The sequence below is a fragment of the Lissotriton vulgaris genome, chromosome 3_1, assembly GCF_964263255.1.
Source record: "Lissotriton vulgaris chromosome 3_1, aLisVul1.2, whole genome shotgun sequence".
Taxonomy (NCBI): Eukaryota; Metazoa; Chordata; class Amphibia; order Caudata; family Salamandridae; genus Lissotriton; species Lissotriton vulgaris.
In genome coordinates this window covers 913,352,122-913,369,141 of record NC_141689.1, presented here as the reverse complement: position 1 = coordinate 913,369,141, position 17,020 = coordinate 913,352,122, and the positions used below count along the sequence as shown (strand labels likewise).

General features: G+C 45.8%; 1 protein-coding gene across 1 annotated transcript in view; it reads left to right on the top strand.

The window, feature by feature from the left end:
- TRPM3 (transient receptor potential cation channel subfamily M member 3) overlaps positions 1-17,020 on the top strand; it is a 979,327-nt gene that overhangs the window by 570,558 nt on the left and 391,749 nt on the right. The window contains exon 11 of the mRNA XM_086963586.1: positions 2,732-2,866. Within this exon, the coding sequence (XP_086819712.1) occupies positions 2,732-2,866 (135 nt within the window). The remainder of the gene's footprint in view (positions 1-2,731; positions 2,867-17,020) is intronic.

Here is a 17,020-nt window from a genome sequence, read left to right as displayed (position 1 = left end):
ACCATTGTCTCTCCAGCAAGGAGTTCCACCTTACCTTACTCACTTTATCCTGGCATGGGAAGGAGTCCAACTGCACCATCACTTTGTCCTGTGTGGCAGTCTACTATAGATGGCTGTATGAAGATTTTGTGCATCTCCAGGTGGACTTTTTTTCTTTACCAAAGAACCCTCTCTGCAGTTGGGTAAGCCTGGACTACGGTTTCATGTGACATCAGGTACACCTCCCCATGTCAACTACTTTTATCCGGGGCTGGTGGGAGATATCCTCTGGCGGATGTTCATGCTTTTCAGATTACACCCCTTACTGCAGTGAATTAGATTGTCAAATAGCCTGGTGTTCACTCTGGGCCAGCTGGTTTTCTGCCACCACGTAAGGCTGAGGAAGTCTGTTAATGATCTCATGTCCAGTGATCTCCTGGGTGAGTTTGGTGGCCTCTCAGCCAAATTGGGGGCAATGAGGGAAGATGCAGCAGTACGTTGGCTATGGAGGCTCCCCTCTGGAAGGTTCACGAATACCCACATTTGTAATTACTAATTTTCCATTTTCATGCACTCACAATTGATTGACAGTTTATTCTGCCTAAACTGCAAATAGGTGGCATAAAGGAGGGGGAGGATATCAACAGTCCTTGAATCATAAAGGAGTCCATGGATGCATTAGACACTCTCTATTTCTATCAAATTCGCCAAATTCTTTTGCTTGGAATTTTACTTCTAGTAGCCATATGTTTCTGCACTGGAGATATACTATTCCACGTAGATCTAAGATGTAGAGAACCAAGTCAAATACATTCAGCATATTAGGTAACACTGCAAAAGATATGCCCTTTCTCAGCAGCATTCTATGTACTGTATATTTGTTTGCAGTATTATCATGTGTGGGACTAAAAACATGTTTGTCTTTTATGCATTTGTGATGCTAGCTTCATGAGTATACATGTTTCCATTGGCAGTGTTATCCAATTAGATTTTTATTTCTTTTTTACTTATTTTATTTCTGACTGAGGTTACATTCAAGAATGCTATTTGTAATACAAAAAAGAAGTAAAAAATAGAATAACATAATGATGCATGGGAAATAAAGTTGTTTGTAATCAGGAGTACATACAGAACTTCAAGAGTCAATGAAGCTTGGCACAGATAGAAACACCTCAAGGTGTGCAGTGGGCTCAAACTGCAGAGCTTTTATTTCTTTTCGGAAGGTGCAATGAGAAGGAACTGTCCTGATGTCTCATGGGATGGTGAGACAAGGATTGATTTAATGTCTATGGGCCTGATTGAAGACTTTGGCAGTGTGTAAGCCATGCCGTCACGCTGCAGCCCCTCCTCCCACACCACCGAAACACCCTGCCCTCCAGATTACGACTTTTTAAATAATTGGCGGGAAGTTCTTTGGTGCTCCCATAGCGGTTTCTTTGAAATAGGCACCTCAATCGGAACGTCAAATCATGTTTCCTCACGGACTGACATGCACAATGTTGTGCACTTCATTTCGTGCAGGAACATGGGGGTGCATGCAGACAGGGGGCACACCTTGTGCCCCCTGCGTCTACCCCATGGTGCAGAAGCACAAGTGGGTCCTGTAGGGCCCCTTTTGTTTCCTTACTGCTACACTTCTCATGGCAGTCGCACCACCATGAAAGTGCAGCAGTGAGGAAACTCCTAATATGCTTTGCAGTGCTGCAGCTACACCGCAAGCATATTAGGGTCCTCAGACCGCTGCGCCACCTCCACAGTCCTAATGCGTTGGTTGTACTGCTAGTCTGGTGGTCCACTACCATGGATTTGGTAGTCCATTGGACTGCCAAACTCGTAATAAGGCCCTTGGTCTTCTTAAAAAATGGGGTTTCCAGATGAATGGTGTATTAGCTAATGATAGGCACCTGATATAACCTGTTTCTTGGGAAAATCCTTTTCTTATTGATAATGAAAGCTAGCCCATGAATAAATCTTCCCTTGAAGTAATGCCATTTGAGAGTGATCAGAGTTCAAAGTAAATGATCACATTTTCTTACGCTAGTAACCATCCTAGGTGCTGCGTGCTTTGGAATGGTTTAGATGTAGTTTAGGAATGCTTACTAGCAGTGATTTACCTACTTGCAGTGATTTACAATGTAAAATTCATTACCGCTTAAATCTTTGGGCTGATGCTGTGCCATTTTGGCCTAGCAGTCAATATGCACCTGAAGGCTCAGAGTCTTGTCCTAGAAAGATGCCTATGGTTTGGTGCATTCCACAATAGCTCTGTGAAAGTTCAGCACAGTGTGTTTTTTTCCTTCTTGGTCAAGGATCAATCAGCTAGGAAGAGAGATGGAAGGAATTCTGTATTACCAGGGATCAGTTTAAGGTGATGTTTTTGCATCAAGAATTGAGGATCGTCTAGCATTTGGGCTGTGATTTAAATTTTTGGGGTAGAGAACATTTTTAGATAGAATTTAGTGTTGATAGCATAAAAGTCGAATGCATTGTTTGAGTATTTCTTTAATATATTGAGGAACCCTTAGTAGACCATAGAAGAGTTGGAGGAGAGTTTGCTAGCTTGACATTCTAATATAGATTTTCAAGTATGCAAAATATTTTTTGAGAGAGATCTTGACAAAGAGCTGGCTATTTAACCCCACTAAATACAAGCTCACAAATCCAAGAGATGCACTTAAACCCAAATGTTTCTCCAAATTGCAATTGTTCAATATTTTTGCTGACCAATCACATTGTCCCATTTGATTTGCAGGTGGGCTCCCTAGAGCAAGCAATGCTGGATGCACTGGTGTTGGACCGAGTTGACTTTGTGAAGCTACTCATAGAGAATGGAGTCAGCATGCACCGTTTCCTTACCATCTCCAGACTAGAGGAACTGTACAATACGGTAGGGTGTAGAAAAGCTTCTTTTCAATTACTTAATTTCTTCAAATTCAGATAATGAGTACTGAATTCACCTTCTCATGTTTTACCAAAAACAATGACTATGGCCCTAATTATGATGTTGAGCAGAAAGCCATCCGACAGCTCATCGGAGGCATTCCGCCCGACACACGGGTTTCCGTTCAATCGCCTTATTACGATACAGGCAGCATGGAGGGAAACCCACGGGGGAATTCCGCTGCGCTACCAAGGGGCTCATAGAGCCCATCGGGCGGCGGGCGGAATAATAATCACATAATGACGGCAGGGCCAGCCTCTTCACCGGCGGGATTATGATGTCGCTTTCCGCCTGCCCATTCATGGTGGTCCACCCACTATGAAAAGGCAGGTGGAAAGTGGCTTTGGGAGTCCCTAGCAGTATCCCCTTACCACCTGGCCCTCTGCTATGGGGCCTGGAGGGGACCTAAGATGCCCCACTGACAGGCACTGCATGGTGCCTGCCGAACAGTGCAGGGATGTCTGAAAATAGAATTTTTCTATTCCTGCTTGTGCTGTGGCCCTTGTCCAGCCACCGCACAAGCTGCTATTGAAAAATGGATGTTTCAGACTGCCCATAGGGCAGTCACATCCTAATTCAGCAGGTGGAACCAATGGCTATAGTCAGGCGGTTCCATTCCGTTAAGGTATCGGTCAGACTCTCGTCCGACCGACATCATAATAAGGCTCTATGCTATTGTGACAGGCATATACCTTCAATAGGAAGTGCATTCATAAAAGGCACATGTATGACACACTTATGCTATTACCCATTTAGGGTCAATTTCATTTCCTTAGAACATTTGAGTGCATTTCTATAGAAATAAAGATTATAATCAACAAACAGGGATTCCATGGTGTGTGTATGCACCAAATGAAAATCTCAACCTCAGAAGTTAGCTTTCTATCTAATTACCCTGCTATCATCCCCATTGGCATTAATAGCCCCGAGTGCATAATGATCAATGAATGGTTCAATGAAAATACTGGTGATGATTATCAATGATGTTTAACAAGCACACATCAAAGCAAAGACATGAGCCAACAAAGACAGAACGAGGTGAGGAAAGTTAGTATCCTAATAGAGACAGGGAGTTAAATACAGTACAAGAAAGGAACCTTGTGTAACAGATACATGGATACAGAAAACTATATCCTGAGGTGAGACTTGGCAGGGGAGGCTCTGGAGTAATATAAGAAACTTCTGTTTTCATAGGAAAGTTGGTGGTAAAGGTATGGACAGCACTCCACAGGAAAGCATATTTGTGTTAAACAATAATCAATAGGAAGGCACAGAAAGTGACAATATCTTCATAGCAAAGGCTCTGAGAGAGAGAGAGAGGGAGAGAGCGAGAGAGAGAGAGAGAGCGAGGGAGAGAGAAAGAGAGAGAGATGATAGCCTGGTCTTACGATAGAGAGGGGAGTGAAAACATATGGAGTTCTTTGCTATAATATGTAAACATTTGTTTATTGTTCTGGTGTTAAACGTTACTGATTGGGAATAATGACACGCAGGGGGTATCCATCAAATCTAGACTAGAAGAGGAAAAAAGAAGACAAAGCAACATTTTAAATAAGCAGATAAATTGAAAAAAAAATGAAAGGCCCTTGGTGAACAGGCTTGTTGATACTTTAACCAAAGGCCTCTGGAAAAAACTACACATTTATGCCTCATTATCCCCAAATGTCCCAAGTTAAATGATTTCTTTTGTATTTTGTCACAAAGAAGCAGAAATTATAGGAAAGGCAGATCCTTCAGTCTGGCTGGATGTCTTAATGAACAACTTCTGCACAGAAATCACATTGCCTACAGCATATGACTTAAATGTGTATTACTCAATTGCAGGTCAGCCAGTAAACACGCCTCCGATATCTTCGACCTCATCCAACACAAGTACTTAGACATTACCATCCTCCAACTTGGCTAAATCTCACCTCCATTCCTATCTTAGACCTCCTAGTATCTCCTACTCACGATATAATGAGGTTAGACAGAGCTCGGAAGCTGGGTGGTGGCCTAGCCTGTATTCATAGGAGCACACTCCTTATTTCTCACTTGGAGTCCTCTTCACCTTCCTCCTGTGAATACCTTTGTCTCAGGATCTCAAGTAATAACCTGCCGGTTTGCAAACTTCACATTTTTTATCACCCCTGGTAGACAATCTCCCCTTCATCGAGCAACTAATGGAAATCATCTCTGGCAATGTCAACTCAGCCGTGTCCCAAATCTTTCTTGATGACTTCAACCTTCACTGGTCTAACCCCAATGACCACGCAGTAACTTCTCTTAAATCATTCTTAAATGATCAAGAACTTATTCAGCACTGTGACCAACTAACTCATAATAAAGGAGAAACTCTAGACCTCATTATCACGAAAGGACAGACCATCACATTGGATACCATTACCCCTTGCGATTGGTCCAATCACCACTGCATCCACTTTTATATTACCAGGGAGGTGTCAATGAGGAAGGGTCAACCAACAAAATCAAAGATCTGGAAAAAGGACCTTAGATCAATAAACTTTGATGAACTAGCAGCCCACTGTAAATCAGCCTTCGCCTCCCAAGCTGACTTGGTTGATGTTCAGTTACTCACCAACTCTTACAACTCAACCATCTCCAACATCATGGATGACATTGCTCCACTCCAATCAAAAAATACCTCCACAAAAATATCCAAACCGTGGTACAACGACAATTTAAATACGGAAAGCTGCAACCGTAGGGCAGTTGAACGTTCCAGGAGTTCCAAACCCCCCTTGGACCAACTAAAACTCCTTAGAGATGTTAGGAGCTTCTACATCAAAGGAATCAAGAGCGCTAAAGCAGACTACTTCAGACACCAACTTGATCAAGTTGCTAACTGCCCCAAGAAACATTTTGAACTGGTCAAACAGAAATCGGTGGTAGGTCCAAACCACTCTGACTCAGGAGGCAGCCCACCCTCATGCAACGACCTAGCTGCTTTCTTCAGTGGGAAATCAAGACTCATCACCATTGGATTCGCCTTCAAGAAGGCTCTCCTACCATCCCCCGGGTCCGCACCACCCCTTGGCCTCTCATAAAAGTGCAAACCTATCAGCCTGAACACTAAGAACAATGCATCATGGAGCTCCTTTACCGCAAATGACATCTCCAAGATTCTTCAGAATATCAACCCATCTAACCATTTCAGTGAGCCGTTGTCCCCGGCCATCTTCAAAGAAATCAAGAATGTACTCATCCCCACATGGACAAGGATTGTAAACGTTTCTCTTTCACAAGGCACAATCCCAGACTACCCACCAAATTTTAAAGAAAGTATCGCCCCATGCATTGGTGGAATGAGAAAAGACAAGCCACTACAAATACCCATAGTGATGTTCAATATAAATCAGAACGTCAAAGAAATGATGCATTTCGCACCTGATTGGTTACATGATCAGTTACATTGCCACTATTTAAATACAAAACAGTGAGCATAAATAAAAGATTATGCTTCCCCATACAAACCACCGAAGTTTCATACATATTAATGTGATTGTGTTACAAAATAAACAATGTAAATAAAAGAAATATGCATATGGTGTGTACACATATTTTACAACAATGTTTATTTACAATCCCAGATAGTTTCAATACAATGTAGTTGTAACCACTCTCACCATTCTCCTCACAGTCATAACCACCATTCCCTTTGTGAATAGCAAACAATCGTAAACTTACACAAAAGTGTAAGTTTACGATAGTGAGTTAGTCGCTCTGTCGCTAGTGGCAAAGAGGCATAAAATTAACTGGCTCAAAAGTTGAGTCTGTATTCAGTCTCTTCATCTGGGGCCTTCACTGCATTTTTCCAAGATCTGGGTGGCAAATCTGTCTTAAGGGAGGTCATAATTAATTTGAAAAGTTGGGGACTAATTTTATCCCAGCCTAGGTTAAAGGCTGTGGGGAGCCCTAGGTCAAGCCAAAGGAGGAAGCTAATAGAAGGGCCCTGACCTTGTCTTGGGACACAGGGGTAAAAGCTGACAAAGTGCTCTGATGAGCATTCTTTGAGTTATATAAATAGGAAATAGGGACATTATAAGAATATCTTTTATTCCTTTTTAGACAAAATAAGCATTTTAATACTGTCATTCCATCTTTATTCCTGAAAATATGGTGAATGTTTCCTCCCTACTCACACTTACAGCAATTTCCACTTAAATGCATTGATTTGACAAATGTTCAAGACAAAACTGATTTCTAGCACTGTGGCTCCTTTCAGGAGTAGGGTATAGCAAAGGGTTCACCCAAACATAGTCACTGGGACCTGTGTAATATCAGTACTGAGAGAAAGGGGTCCCAGCAAACAACAATAAATTCAAACCAATCAATATAAATGAATAAAGAAGCACTTGATAAGCCTACACTGTTATTTATTCACAATGTAGGTATACGTTAGTTATCATAAATTTAGATGAACAATCACAGGATATATAGTGCCCCAGGAGGGAAGGGAAGTGGTATAGTGCAGGTGGTGTGGGTATGGGATAGTGACAATTAAAAACAACCAAATGGCCTGACTGTACTGTATGTCAATTTCCAATATAAACAGACAAAGGACCATGGGTTCAACACATCATTAAATAAAGATCATACTCCACATAACACATTAAATGTTTTAAATGATGGGGTGAAGCTGATAAACAAAAAACAGTTGTCGACGTTTGGACCCTCTAATTATCGCAGGAATTAGTTGCACCCTTGCTTCAGGGTGTTCATCAGGACGGGGGCGGGGCAGGCAACCTATTTAGTGACATCGATAAGTAATTTAATTTAATTGGACAGGGTGCATTGAGTCGGAATTAAAAACAATCACTTAAGCACACTATGGTGGACAAGGCATACCAAAAAATTGTTGCTCGTCTCCAAGTTGGGAGTTGGAATGGAGAATTCTTTCATGAGAAGAGTAACTTCAGGTCCTAAAATTAAGAAAATATTGATGGGTAAGGACCCTTACATTCGAATACATCTGTTATTAGGGACTGATAGAGTAAGCACTTACATGATATGACGATGTGAAATGGCCCTCGGGTCTGAGAATAAGAAAACCGACATATCATTAATTACAGAACTGTTTTTTTAGGGATGGAAGATTTTGTAAACGATACATAGGAAAGGGACCATTGACTCACAAAATAAGGATAGGATGGGCGTTCAAGGTTGAAGCAAAATTGCACACGACATTGGGATAAACCATCTGCAAAGAAAAGACGGGATTTAAAGAATCAAACCCAGGGGTCTTCACTAGCGTGTAATGCATGGTTTACAGGCATAGGGCTTACCAAAGGGCAGACTGTGTCTTAACTTGTCCCGATTCGTGTGTGGCGTGATCAAAGACGGCGAATTAAGACCATCTGCTGAGAGAGAACGGGATAAAGTTCTGTAACCCCATGGAGTGGTCGCAGGAGTATCGAACATGTCTCACCGGTATGAAGCTTACCGGAGGCAGAGTGAATCTGTGTTGCTCGTCGGCTCGCATACGGCAATGGCGGTCGGTTGGTTCCTGTTGGGGCGGTAACCAAGACAACCGAACCACGTGACTGCTAGAGGTCCGTGTAGATATAGTAAACAGACTAAAGGCATTACTGGCAGCCGTAGGATAGTTGATCAGGGACACAGCCAATTCGAAAAAAGTTTAGTTTTAAAGTCAAAGTGCATAATGATCATAAAAATGAAAGGATCATATTAATAGTACCGGATAGTTGACTATTGTAGTATTAGGGTAGAGGTAGACACAGACATATTAGCTAGTTATGCAAATTCATGAAAAACATAGATCATTGCATCGATTATATGATACTTTATAATAAATGAACAATGTGATGTACCTATCACAAGATGGTAAAAACCACAACAAATGGACCAAATTGTGATTGATCAAAAATGACTTATTATCATAATATGGATTAACCACCAAATTCATTGTAATTATAGATGACCACATATATGGCGAGGGTCATGAGACGTCTTAAAGCATATCTGCTGGGAAACACATATACACATAGATTAAAGATTCTTGTTATAGTCATCTTATGGCATACCTATCATATGATGGTAAAGGCCATCTTGACACAAAATAAAGCAGACTCGACCAACATACTGCCTGGTGATCAGTTAAGAGAAGTCAGGATATCACTGGGGTTGAGAGTAGTTACATTAAGGCAGAGTCGCTAATTGAGAGAAGGAGCTGTCATTTTCGTTAAGGCCATTCTGGATAGAATCAAAGAAAAGCATCCACTTTAACTCTCGTGTATTGAGAATATTGGTGATATTACCCCCACGGGGTCCCAGGATTGCCTTCTCTAACACAACCCACTGGAAGCTATCAGGGGGATGTGCGGCCAATTTGAAATGATCAACAAGTGGTGCGCCATGCACCTCGCAATGAATCCGACTCATATGCTGGAGGATTCTCATTTTGGCCTTCTGTTGAGTCTGCCCAATGTAAATCAGGTTACATGGACATATCATCGCATAGATTATGTTGGAAGTATTGCAGCTGGTGTGAGATTTTAACTGGACTTTCCGTTGATTATGTTCAAATTCTTTAGTTTGTATAGAGATGCTACAGGCCTTGCATTGTCCACACCTAAAATGGCCAACAATCGGTGGAAGATTCCACAGAGAAGTGATGGTTAGAATGCATAGATTTGACAAATGTTCAAGACAAAACTGATTTCTAGCACTGTGGCTCCTTTCAGGAGTAGTCATAATCTAGACATAAACAACAGAATAGGACAATGTTAATGTAACACAACCTAGATTACTTTTAATGGCATAGCATTGTGGTACCACCACTTTTAAAGGCACAATGTTTTCTAATGCTGACATGGCTTTTGTGACGCAGTTTTGTGCTTGTACAAACCCTGCTGCTTGTAACGAGAGTGCTAAACATTAGACCTGGGTGAAATTCTAATTACGACAGAGTAATCAGTGTAATTTCAAGTTAATATTTTCATGCAAAGTTACAGAAAATTACATGATTATGAGTATTTTGCCACAAAAGTTTCACATCGGGAGCACAGGAACAACAAACTTAGTGAGTGCAAGCAGCTGCTGCTGTTCCCGTTCTGTTGCATTTAGTGCTATTTTCTTAGCGCAAAATGCATCCTTGGGTTCATAGCAAAAAATACTTGTTATCTCTCCTCACATAATTCTGCATTATCGTGCATACTTTTCCTGTAATTTTGCGAAATTAAGCTACAGCAAATTATAGTAATGTATATGTAAATTGATACTTGTATAGCACACTACTCACCCGCAAGGGTCTCAAGGCGCTTGTACGAAGACCGCTGTGGAACCCATCCTGGCTTTCCCTGTGAGGCGTCCACTCCCGGGCACCCCCAAGGTGGAGGCCAGGCATCCTTATCGTTATGGGCACCGTTGTGGAGATTAAGCAAGCTATTGCCCAGAGTTGCAGAGTGGGACTCCATGATAGGAATAGGCACCGAGGTAAGAATTATCAGGTCCGTGGAATTTTGAGCCCAAGACCCGCCGTGGCGGGGAATTGAACCCTGGTCCTGGGCTAGACTTCTGCATCAGGGTCTGCCGCTCTAATCATTGAGCCACACTTCTCCACAGTGTTGCTTACTCCAACTGAAACCCTTCAGGAGTTGCTGTGGTGCACCACTTGTACTTAGATCTTTTGAAAAGTACGCCTACTTTTTGATGCTTAAATGGCTTCTCTGTTTCCACACTATGTAAAAATGGAACATATAGTTACCTCGTGTGATACTAAACCTTTAGCAACTTGTTTAATGTGGTTGAATAAGAAATGTGCAAAATACCTACAAAAGGAAATCCACTGACAGCCTAAAAAGTCTTGATGACCTGAAGTGTCTTCCTCTTCAGTGTCCTATTTAAAGACTTTAAAGTACAAACATTTGCAAATGAGTTTATGACCTGGAAAGAACTAACCAATGATTAAAATACATTTTCCATTTTGTCATCAGTCGCCAACGTTAGTAATTAGCAAATAATTTGTGTGTGAAAAATTCTGGTCTTTCGCACTTGAAAAGATTGATAGTGCAAACAAACATGTTCTGCCCAAGAATAATAAAGAAAACATAAAGGATTTACTAGTTTCCATTTGGTAATTGACATCTTGTTAATTTATAACGATTTAGGGAAATATTTCCTTCTTTTCTTTCAGCATACTGCCATAATGGCATAATGAGACACAAAACTTTAATGACAGTCTGCTCTAAAGTAAAGATCGAAGAACAAAGTGGTAACTGTTCAACCTTTAAACCTGGCAGTCTGCAAGTGTTTATGCCCCAGTCTTGACCTAATCAACTGAAGGTACGGCCTGACAACTATGGCCCTTATAACGATGTTGGGCAGACTAAATCGTATTCGCCTGGAAACGCCTGACCTTAGGTCCGCGGTTCCGACCTCGGTATTATGATGCAACCTCCCTCATGGTGGTCGCAAACACCTTGTACGGCGGTGCATGCCACACAGTGCAGGAATGTATAGGGGGCACTATAGGTCGCTTTCTTAGAGTATTCTATGTCGGAAAAGCGTTTTCATAATCCGGACAGCGGAGCCGCAGTCATTAAGGGATTATGCTGTATTCCCCCCCCCCCCACAGCTTGAACTCTGACCGCCATCATCCTAATACTGCTGTCAGACTGTAAACTTTCCATGACGGACGGAAATCCTCGCCCGCTGGTCGGTGGCTTTCCGCCGACATCGTAATTAAGCCCCATATATCTATGCAGCTATGTATCGAGCGAGAAATTCAGCCCTGTCTTTAGCAAGAGGAGGTGCATGTAATTTAGCGTGATTTACCAAGTTGAGCTATTTTCAGCCTTGTGGATCCTCAATGATATTTTATTTTGTGAATCTTCATTGTGTGAATTGATGATAATTATATCACAAGTTGATGAGAATTCCCATATGTAGGTGTTAGCCGGAAGTACTGCAGTTGCAACTGTGCCTTGCAGCACAGTCAAATCTCCTGCCAGAAAATAAAATAGGACACCCCATAAGATTGTTTGGGACACTTTTATATTGATAAAAGGTGTCCCACCCTATTCTGTACACAAATGTATTTTATGTGTTTTTAAAGGATCCTTTGGTATTAACTATGGTGGCCTTATGCCTACTTCAATCAGTTCTCTCAATTAGTTCCGGATCTGGGTCGCCGCTGGTTGACCTTAAGACCCCGCCGGCGTCGGCCCCTAGGGTGTCATCCCCGGTGTCGTACCCGCACGACGCTGTCCCTGGTCCACCCCACGGTCTGATCTGGCGTTGGAGCGGCGTCGCTCGACGCCTCATTCGGAGCCGGCCGCAGAGGAATTCTTCGAAGATCTGGGTCCATCCTTTATCCCTGAATTTCAGGACATGGATGACGAGGGAGACTGTGGGGGTCTGAGGACCCCCTGGCACGTGAGTGCCAGTCATTTCAGGACTGGACACAGGAACTAGGGGAAGCGAGTGACCTGGATATCTCCCCAGACACTGGTTTTGTCTCCCCTCCTACCGTGGCTACGGAGGAGGGGGCTGCCTATAGTGTGGTGCTGATGAGGGCAGCCAAGGCCTTTGCTCTTGAGCTCCCCGTCGCAACGGTGAGGTCTAACATCCTCACGGAGGTCCTTAAACCGCAGTTAAGCTCCCCAGAGCCTCTACTGCTGTTTAATGGGGCTCTCACGGACGTCCTGTTGGGCACTTGGTCCAGGCCCACTACAGGTCCCCCTGTAGATATTAACGTCGCTAGGCGCCACAGCCCTGCCCCGGGCGACCCTCGTTTCTTGCCTACCCACCCCACCCCAGAGAGCCTGGTTATCCAGGCCTCTTCTTCCCAATCCGCATTCCCGACTGCACCACCAGATCGGGAATCCAAGAGGTATGAACAATTCGGCAAGAAGATGTTCTCCTCCCTTAGTTTGGGGTTGCGGTCAGTCAACACCGCGTGCCACTCTCAGTGGGATACGGTTGCGGCCGTGCTGCCTGAGTGCCCGGAGGGAGCCCACCCGAAACTCGATCAAGCCCTCACAGAGGGAAGAGACGAAGCGCGGTATTCAATAAGATGTGGACTGGATACCACAGACTCGCTAGGAAGAGCGATTTCCATGTCTGTGGCGGTTCACCGCCACGCCTGGCTGAGGTCCGCCAACTTTTCGCCCGATGTCCAGAACACCCTTATGGACATGCCGTTCGATGGCAGCCACCTCTTCGGTGGCAAGGCAAATAGTGCGCTGGAACGCTTTAAGGACTCCAGGGCTACGGCCAAGTCCTTGGGCCTGTCGGCCCCGTGCCAGCAACCTTCTGCCCAGCACTCCTTTCGTGGCCATGGGAGGGGCGCCCCCACACGTCCTGCCAGCCACGGGCCGCAGTCTAAAATTCAACGCGGTGGTGGACGTGGTTACCGTTGAGGCGGTGACAGGGGACAACGGCGCGGCCAGTCTACATCTACTCCCGCAGCATCCGCCTCAAAGCCTTCCTAGTGTCAGCTTTCAGGCCCATTTGACGCCAGTGGGGGGCAAGGTTCACCATCACCTCCTCCACTGGCGCACCATCACACCGGACAGGTGGGTGCTGCAAATCGTCCGAAGGGGCTACTCCCTCCCCTTCGAGGCAACCCCTCCAGCCATTCCACCACAGTACCTCCGCGTGTTGGTGGATCACTTGCAATTTCTGCAAGAGGAAGTTTCGCCCCTCTTGGCCAAGGGGGCCATCAAGCACATTCTTGGGCCAGAAGTAGGGTGTTTTTGTTACTCCCACTACTTTCTGGTTCCCAAGAAGGGCAAAGGGGGCCTACGCCCTATCTTGGACCTACGGAACGTCAACGGCTTCCTCCGGAAGGAGAAGTTCAAGATGCTGACTTTGGCTCAGGTCTTAGCTGCCCTGGACCCAGAAGACTGGATGGTAGAGTTGGACTTGCAGGACGCATATTTTCACATCCCCGTCCTGCCGGCCCACCGGAGCTACCTGCGGTTCACGGTAGGCCACAAGCACTTTCAGTTTACTGTGCTCCCCTTCGGCCTTACCAGCGCCCCACAGGTGTTCACAAAAGTGATGGCAGTGGTCGCAGCTCACCTGCGCAGGTTAGGGGTTTCAGTCTTCCCTACCTCGACGACTGGTTGTTGAAGGCGAGCTCGCCCCAGACAGTCGTCAGCCACCTCCAGACTACGGCCGACCTCCTGTACCTGCTAGGGTTCTCCATCAATGTGCCGAAGTCGCACCTATGTCCCTCTCAGAAGTTCCTCTTCATCGGAGCGGTTCTAGACTCAGCGCAGTTTCGGGTTTATCCTCCCAAACAGTGGGTTCGGGTTATTCAGGCTCTGATTCCGATCTTTCAGCCATTATCCCGAGTCTCGGTCAGGTTGACGCTGCGGCTTCTGGGGCTGATGGCCTCCTGCATCCTTCTGGTGCATCATGCCAGGTGGCGGATGCGGGCTCTGCAGTGGGACCTGAAGTTTAAGTGGGCCCAGCATCAGGGCAACTTGCCCGACCATGTGTTGAATTTGGAGGGCACTGCAAGACAGTTGCAGTGGTGGCTCACGGACCGCGATTGGGTCAGCGGCAGATCCCTCTCCCTACCCCAACCAGAGCACGTAGTTGTGACGGACACATCCCTCCAGGGCTGGGGGGGCCACATGGGAGAGGCGGAGATCAGAGGCCTCTGGTCTCCGGCGGAGTCCCGGCTCCACATCAACCTTCTGGAGCTGCGGGCGATCCGGCTTGCACTGAAGGCATTCCTCCCCTCTGCCCGGGGGAGTGTAGTGCAGGTGTTCACGGACAACACCACCGCCATGTGGTACTCCAACAAACAGGGTGGGGTGGGGTCGTGGACCCTATGCCAGTAGGCTCTACGCCTCTGGCAGTGGCTGGAACATCAGGGCGTGACCCTGGTGGTTCAACACCTGGCAGGTTCCCTGAATGCCAGGGCAGACAAACTCAGTGGTCGGTGCATGATGGATCACGAATGGCGTCTGAACTCGGACGTGGCACAAGGTCTCTTTCAGCAGTGGGGAGAGCCTTGGTTAAATCTATTCGCCACAGAAGAGAACACGCAATGTTATCGGTTCTGCGCGTTGGAATTTCCAAGGCGGTACTCGCTCAGAGACCCTTTTTGTCGTGAGTGGAGTTGCGGTCTGCTTTACGCCTTTCCGACGATACCACTTCTGCCCAGAGTGCTGATGAAGATCAGGCGCGACCGGTCCCAAGTCATCCTTGTGGCTCCGGACAGGGCAAGAAGATGCTGGTATCCTGAGCTACTCAGCATGTCAGTCGATCCCCCGATTCGTCTGCCTCTTCAGGAGGACCTTCTGTCGCAGCAGCAGGGGACGGTCCTCCACCCGAACCTGTCCAGCCTCCACCTCCATGCATGGAGATTGAGCGGTGACAGTGAGGACCATTTGACTTGCCTCCTGAAGTCTGTGATGTGATTCTGGCATCAGGCGTCCCTCCACAAAATCGGTATACGCCTGCAGGTGGAACAAATTTGTGGCATGGTGCACAGCAAAGGCTGTGGATCCGCTTTCTGCCCTCCTTTCTGAGGTTCTCCTCTTTCTTCTTTCTCTTGCCCAGCAGGGCTCTGCTCTGGGCACTCGAAAAGGCTACCTCGCTGCCATTTCCGCCTTCTTTAGGCTCCCTGATCAGCCCTCTTTGTTCAAGTCCTCAGTTGTAAATAGGTTCTTGAAGGGCATCACTCATATGTTTCCTCCTGTTCCTTTCGTGATACCTCAGTGGGACTTGAACCTTGTTCTGACCTATCTGATGTGCGCTCCCTTTGAGCCACTTCATAACTGTCCTCTTCGTCTCCTTACTCTTAAGACTGCATTCCTGGTTGCCATCACCTCTGCCAGGAGAGTGAGTGAGCTCCAGGCTCTTTCTTCTCAGCCTCCTTTCCTTTCTGTCCATCCGGACAAAGTTGTTCTGTGGACAGGACCCTCTTTCATGCCCAAGGTGGTCACAGCCTTCCACATCAGGCAGTCCATCACCTTGCCCACCTTCTTTCCGCCTCCGCTTCCCTCGAAAGAGGAAGAGAGGCTCCACCATCTGGACACAAAACGTGCTCTCTCATACTATCTGGATCGCACACGCCAGTTCCGGGTGGATGACCAACTATTTGTTGGTTACGTGGGCGCTAAGAATGGACGGGTGGTGCACAAACGGACCATTTCCCGATGGGTCGTCTTGTGCATCAAGGCTTTTTATTCTCTGGCTAAAAAGGAGCCTCCTGTGGGCCTACATGCCCATTCCACTCGGGCCACGGCGGCTACTACTGCCCTGGGTTGGGCAGTCCCCTTGCAGGACATCTGTCAGGCAGCTACGTGGGCCTCGCTGCACACGTTCGCAAGACACTACTGCCAGGACAGCCAAGTCCGGAGAGATGGTTTTTTCGGCCTTTCCGTTCTCCAGGACTTTCTGATGTGATCATTGGTTCGCAGACCCACCACCGGGGTTGGGATTGCTGGGGTATCCATTCTAAGGTAAGGAATCTAATACTAACCTGTTTCTTTCAGATGTTACCTTCGGTAACAATATATCTTTAAGAAACAGTAGTTAGTATTAGATTCCTTACCGCCCCACCCATCCTCCCCTTTCGGCAAACCGATATCTAGGGTTAAGGTCATCCCCTTTCAGGGCCCTAGTTTCATGGCACCAATGTTGGTTTTTATCATGGCTCTGTGTTTCTGGCGCGGAAAAGCAGTGTATAAGAACTGACGTCAGCGCGCGAGGGTGCCTTATTAGTACTCCGACGACGTCATCCCGGGGGAAAGAACCCAGACGACGGACGCGGAGCCACAGACGATGCCTACTGACGCGGAGGGGTACTGCTATGCAAAATTTTCCGTATCCGGTCTGACGCCTGGGGTATTCTAAGGTAAGGAATCTAATACTAACTACTGTTTCTTACAGATATATCGTTACCGAAGGTAAGTAACTTGTGCTTTGCTGTAATCTGGGGGTGTGATTTCAATAGTAGACTTTGTACAGTTTCGTGGAACACTTTGTGTCGTACACTGGGGCATGATAATGTAGATTACTTGTATTTTGTGCATAACCCTTGTGGTGATGTCTTCAACAAGATTGTGAGCAGGCATGGCTTAGTACTTACACTAGACTTAACTGCCACAACAGTTC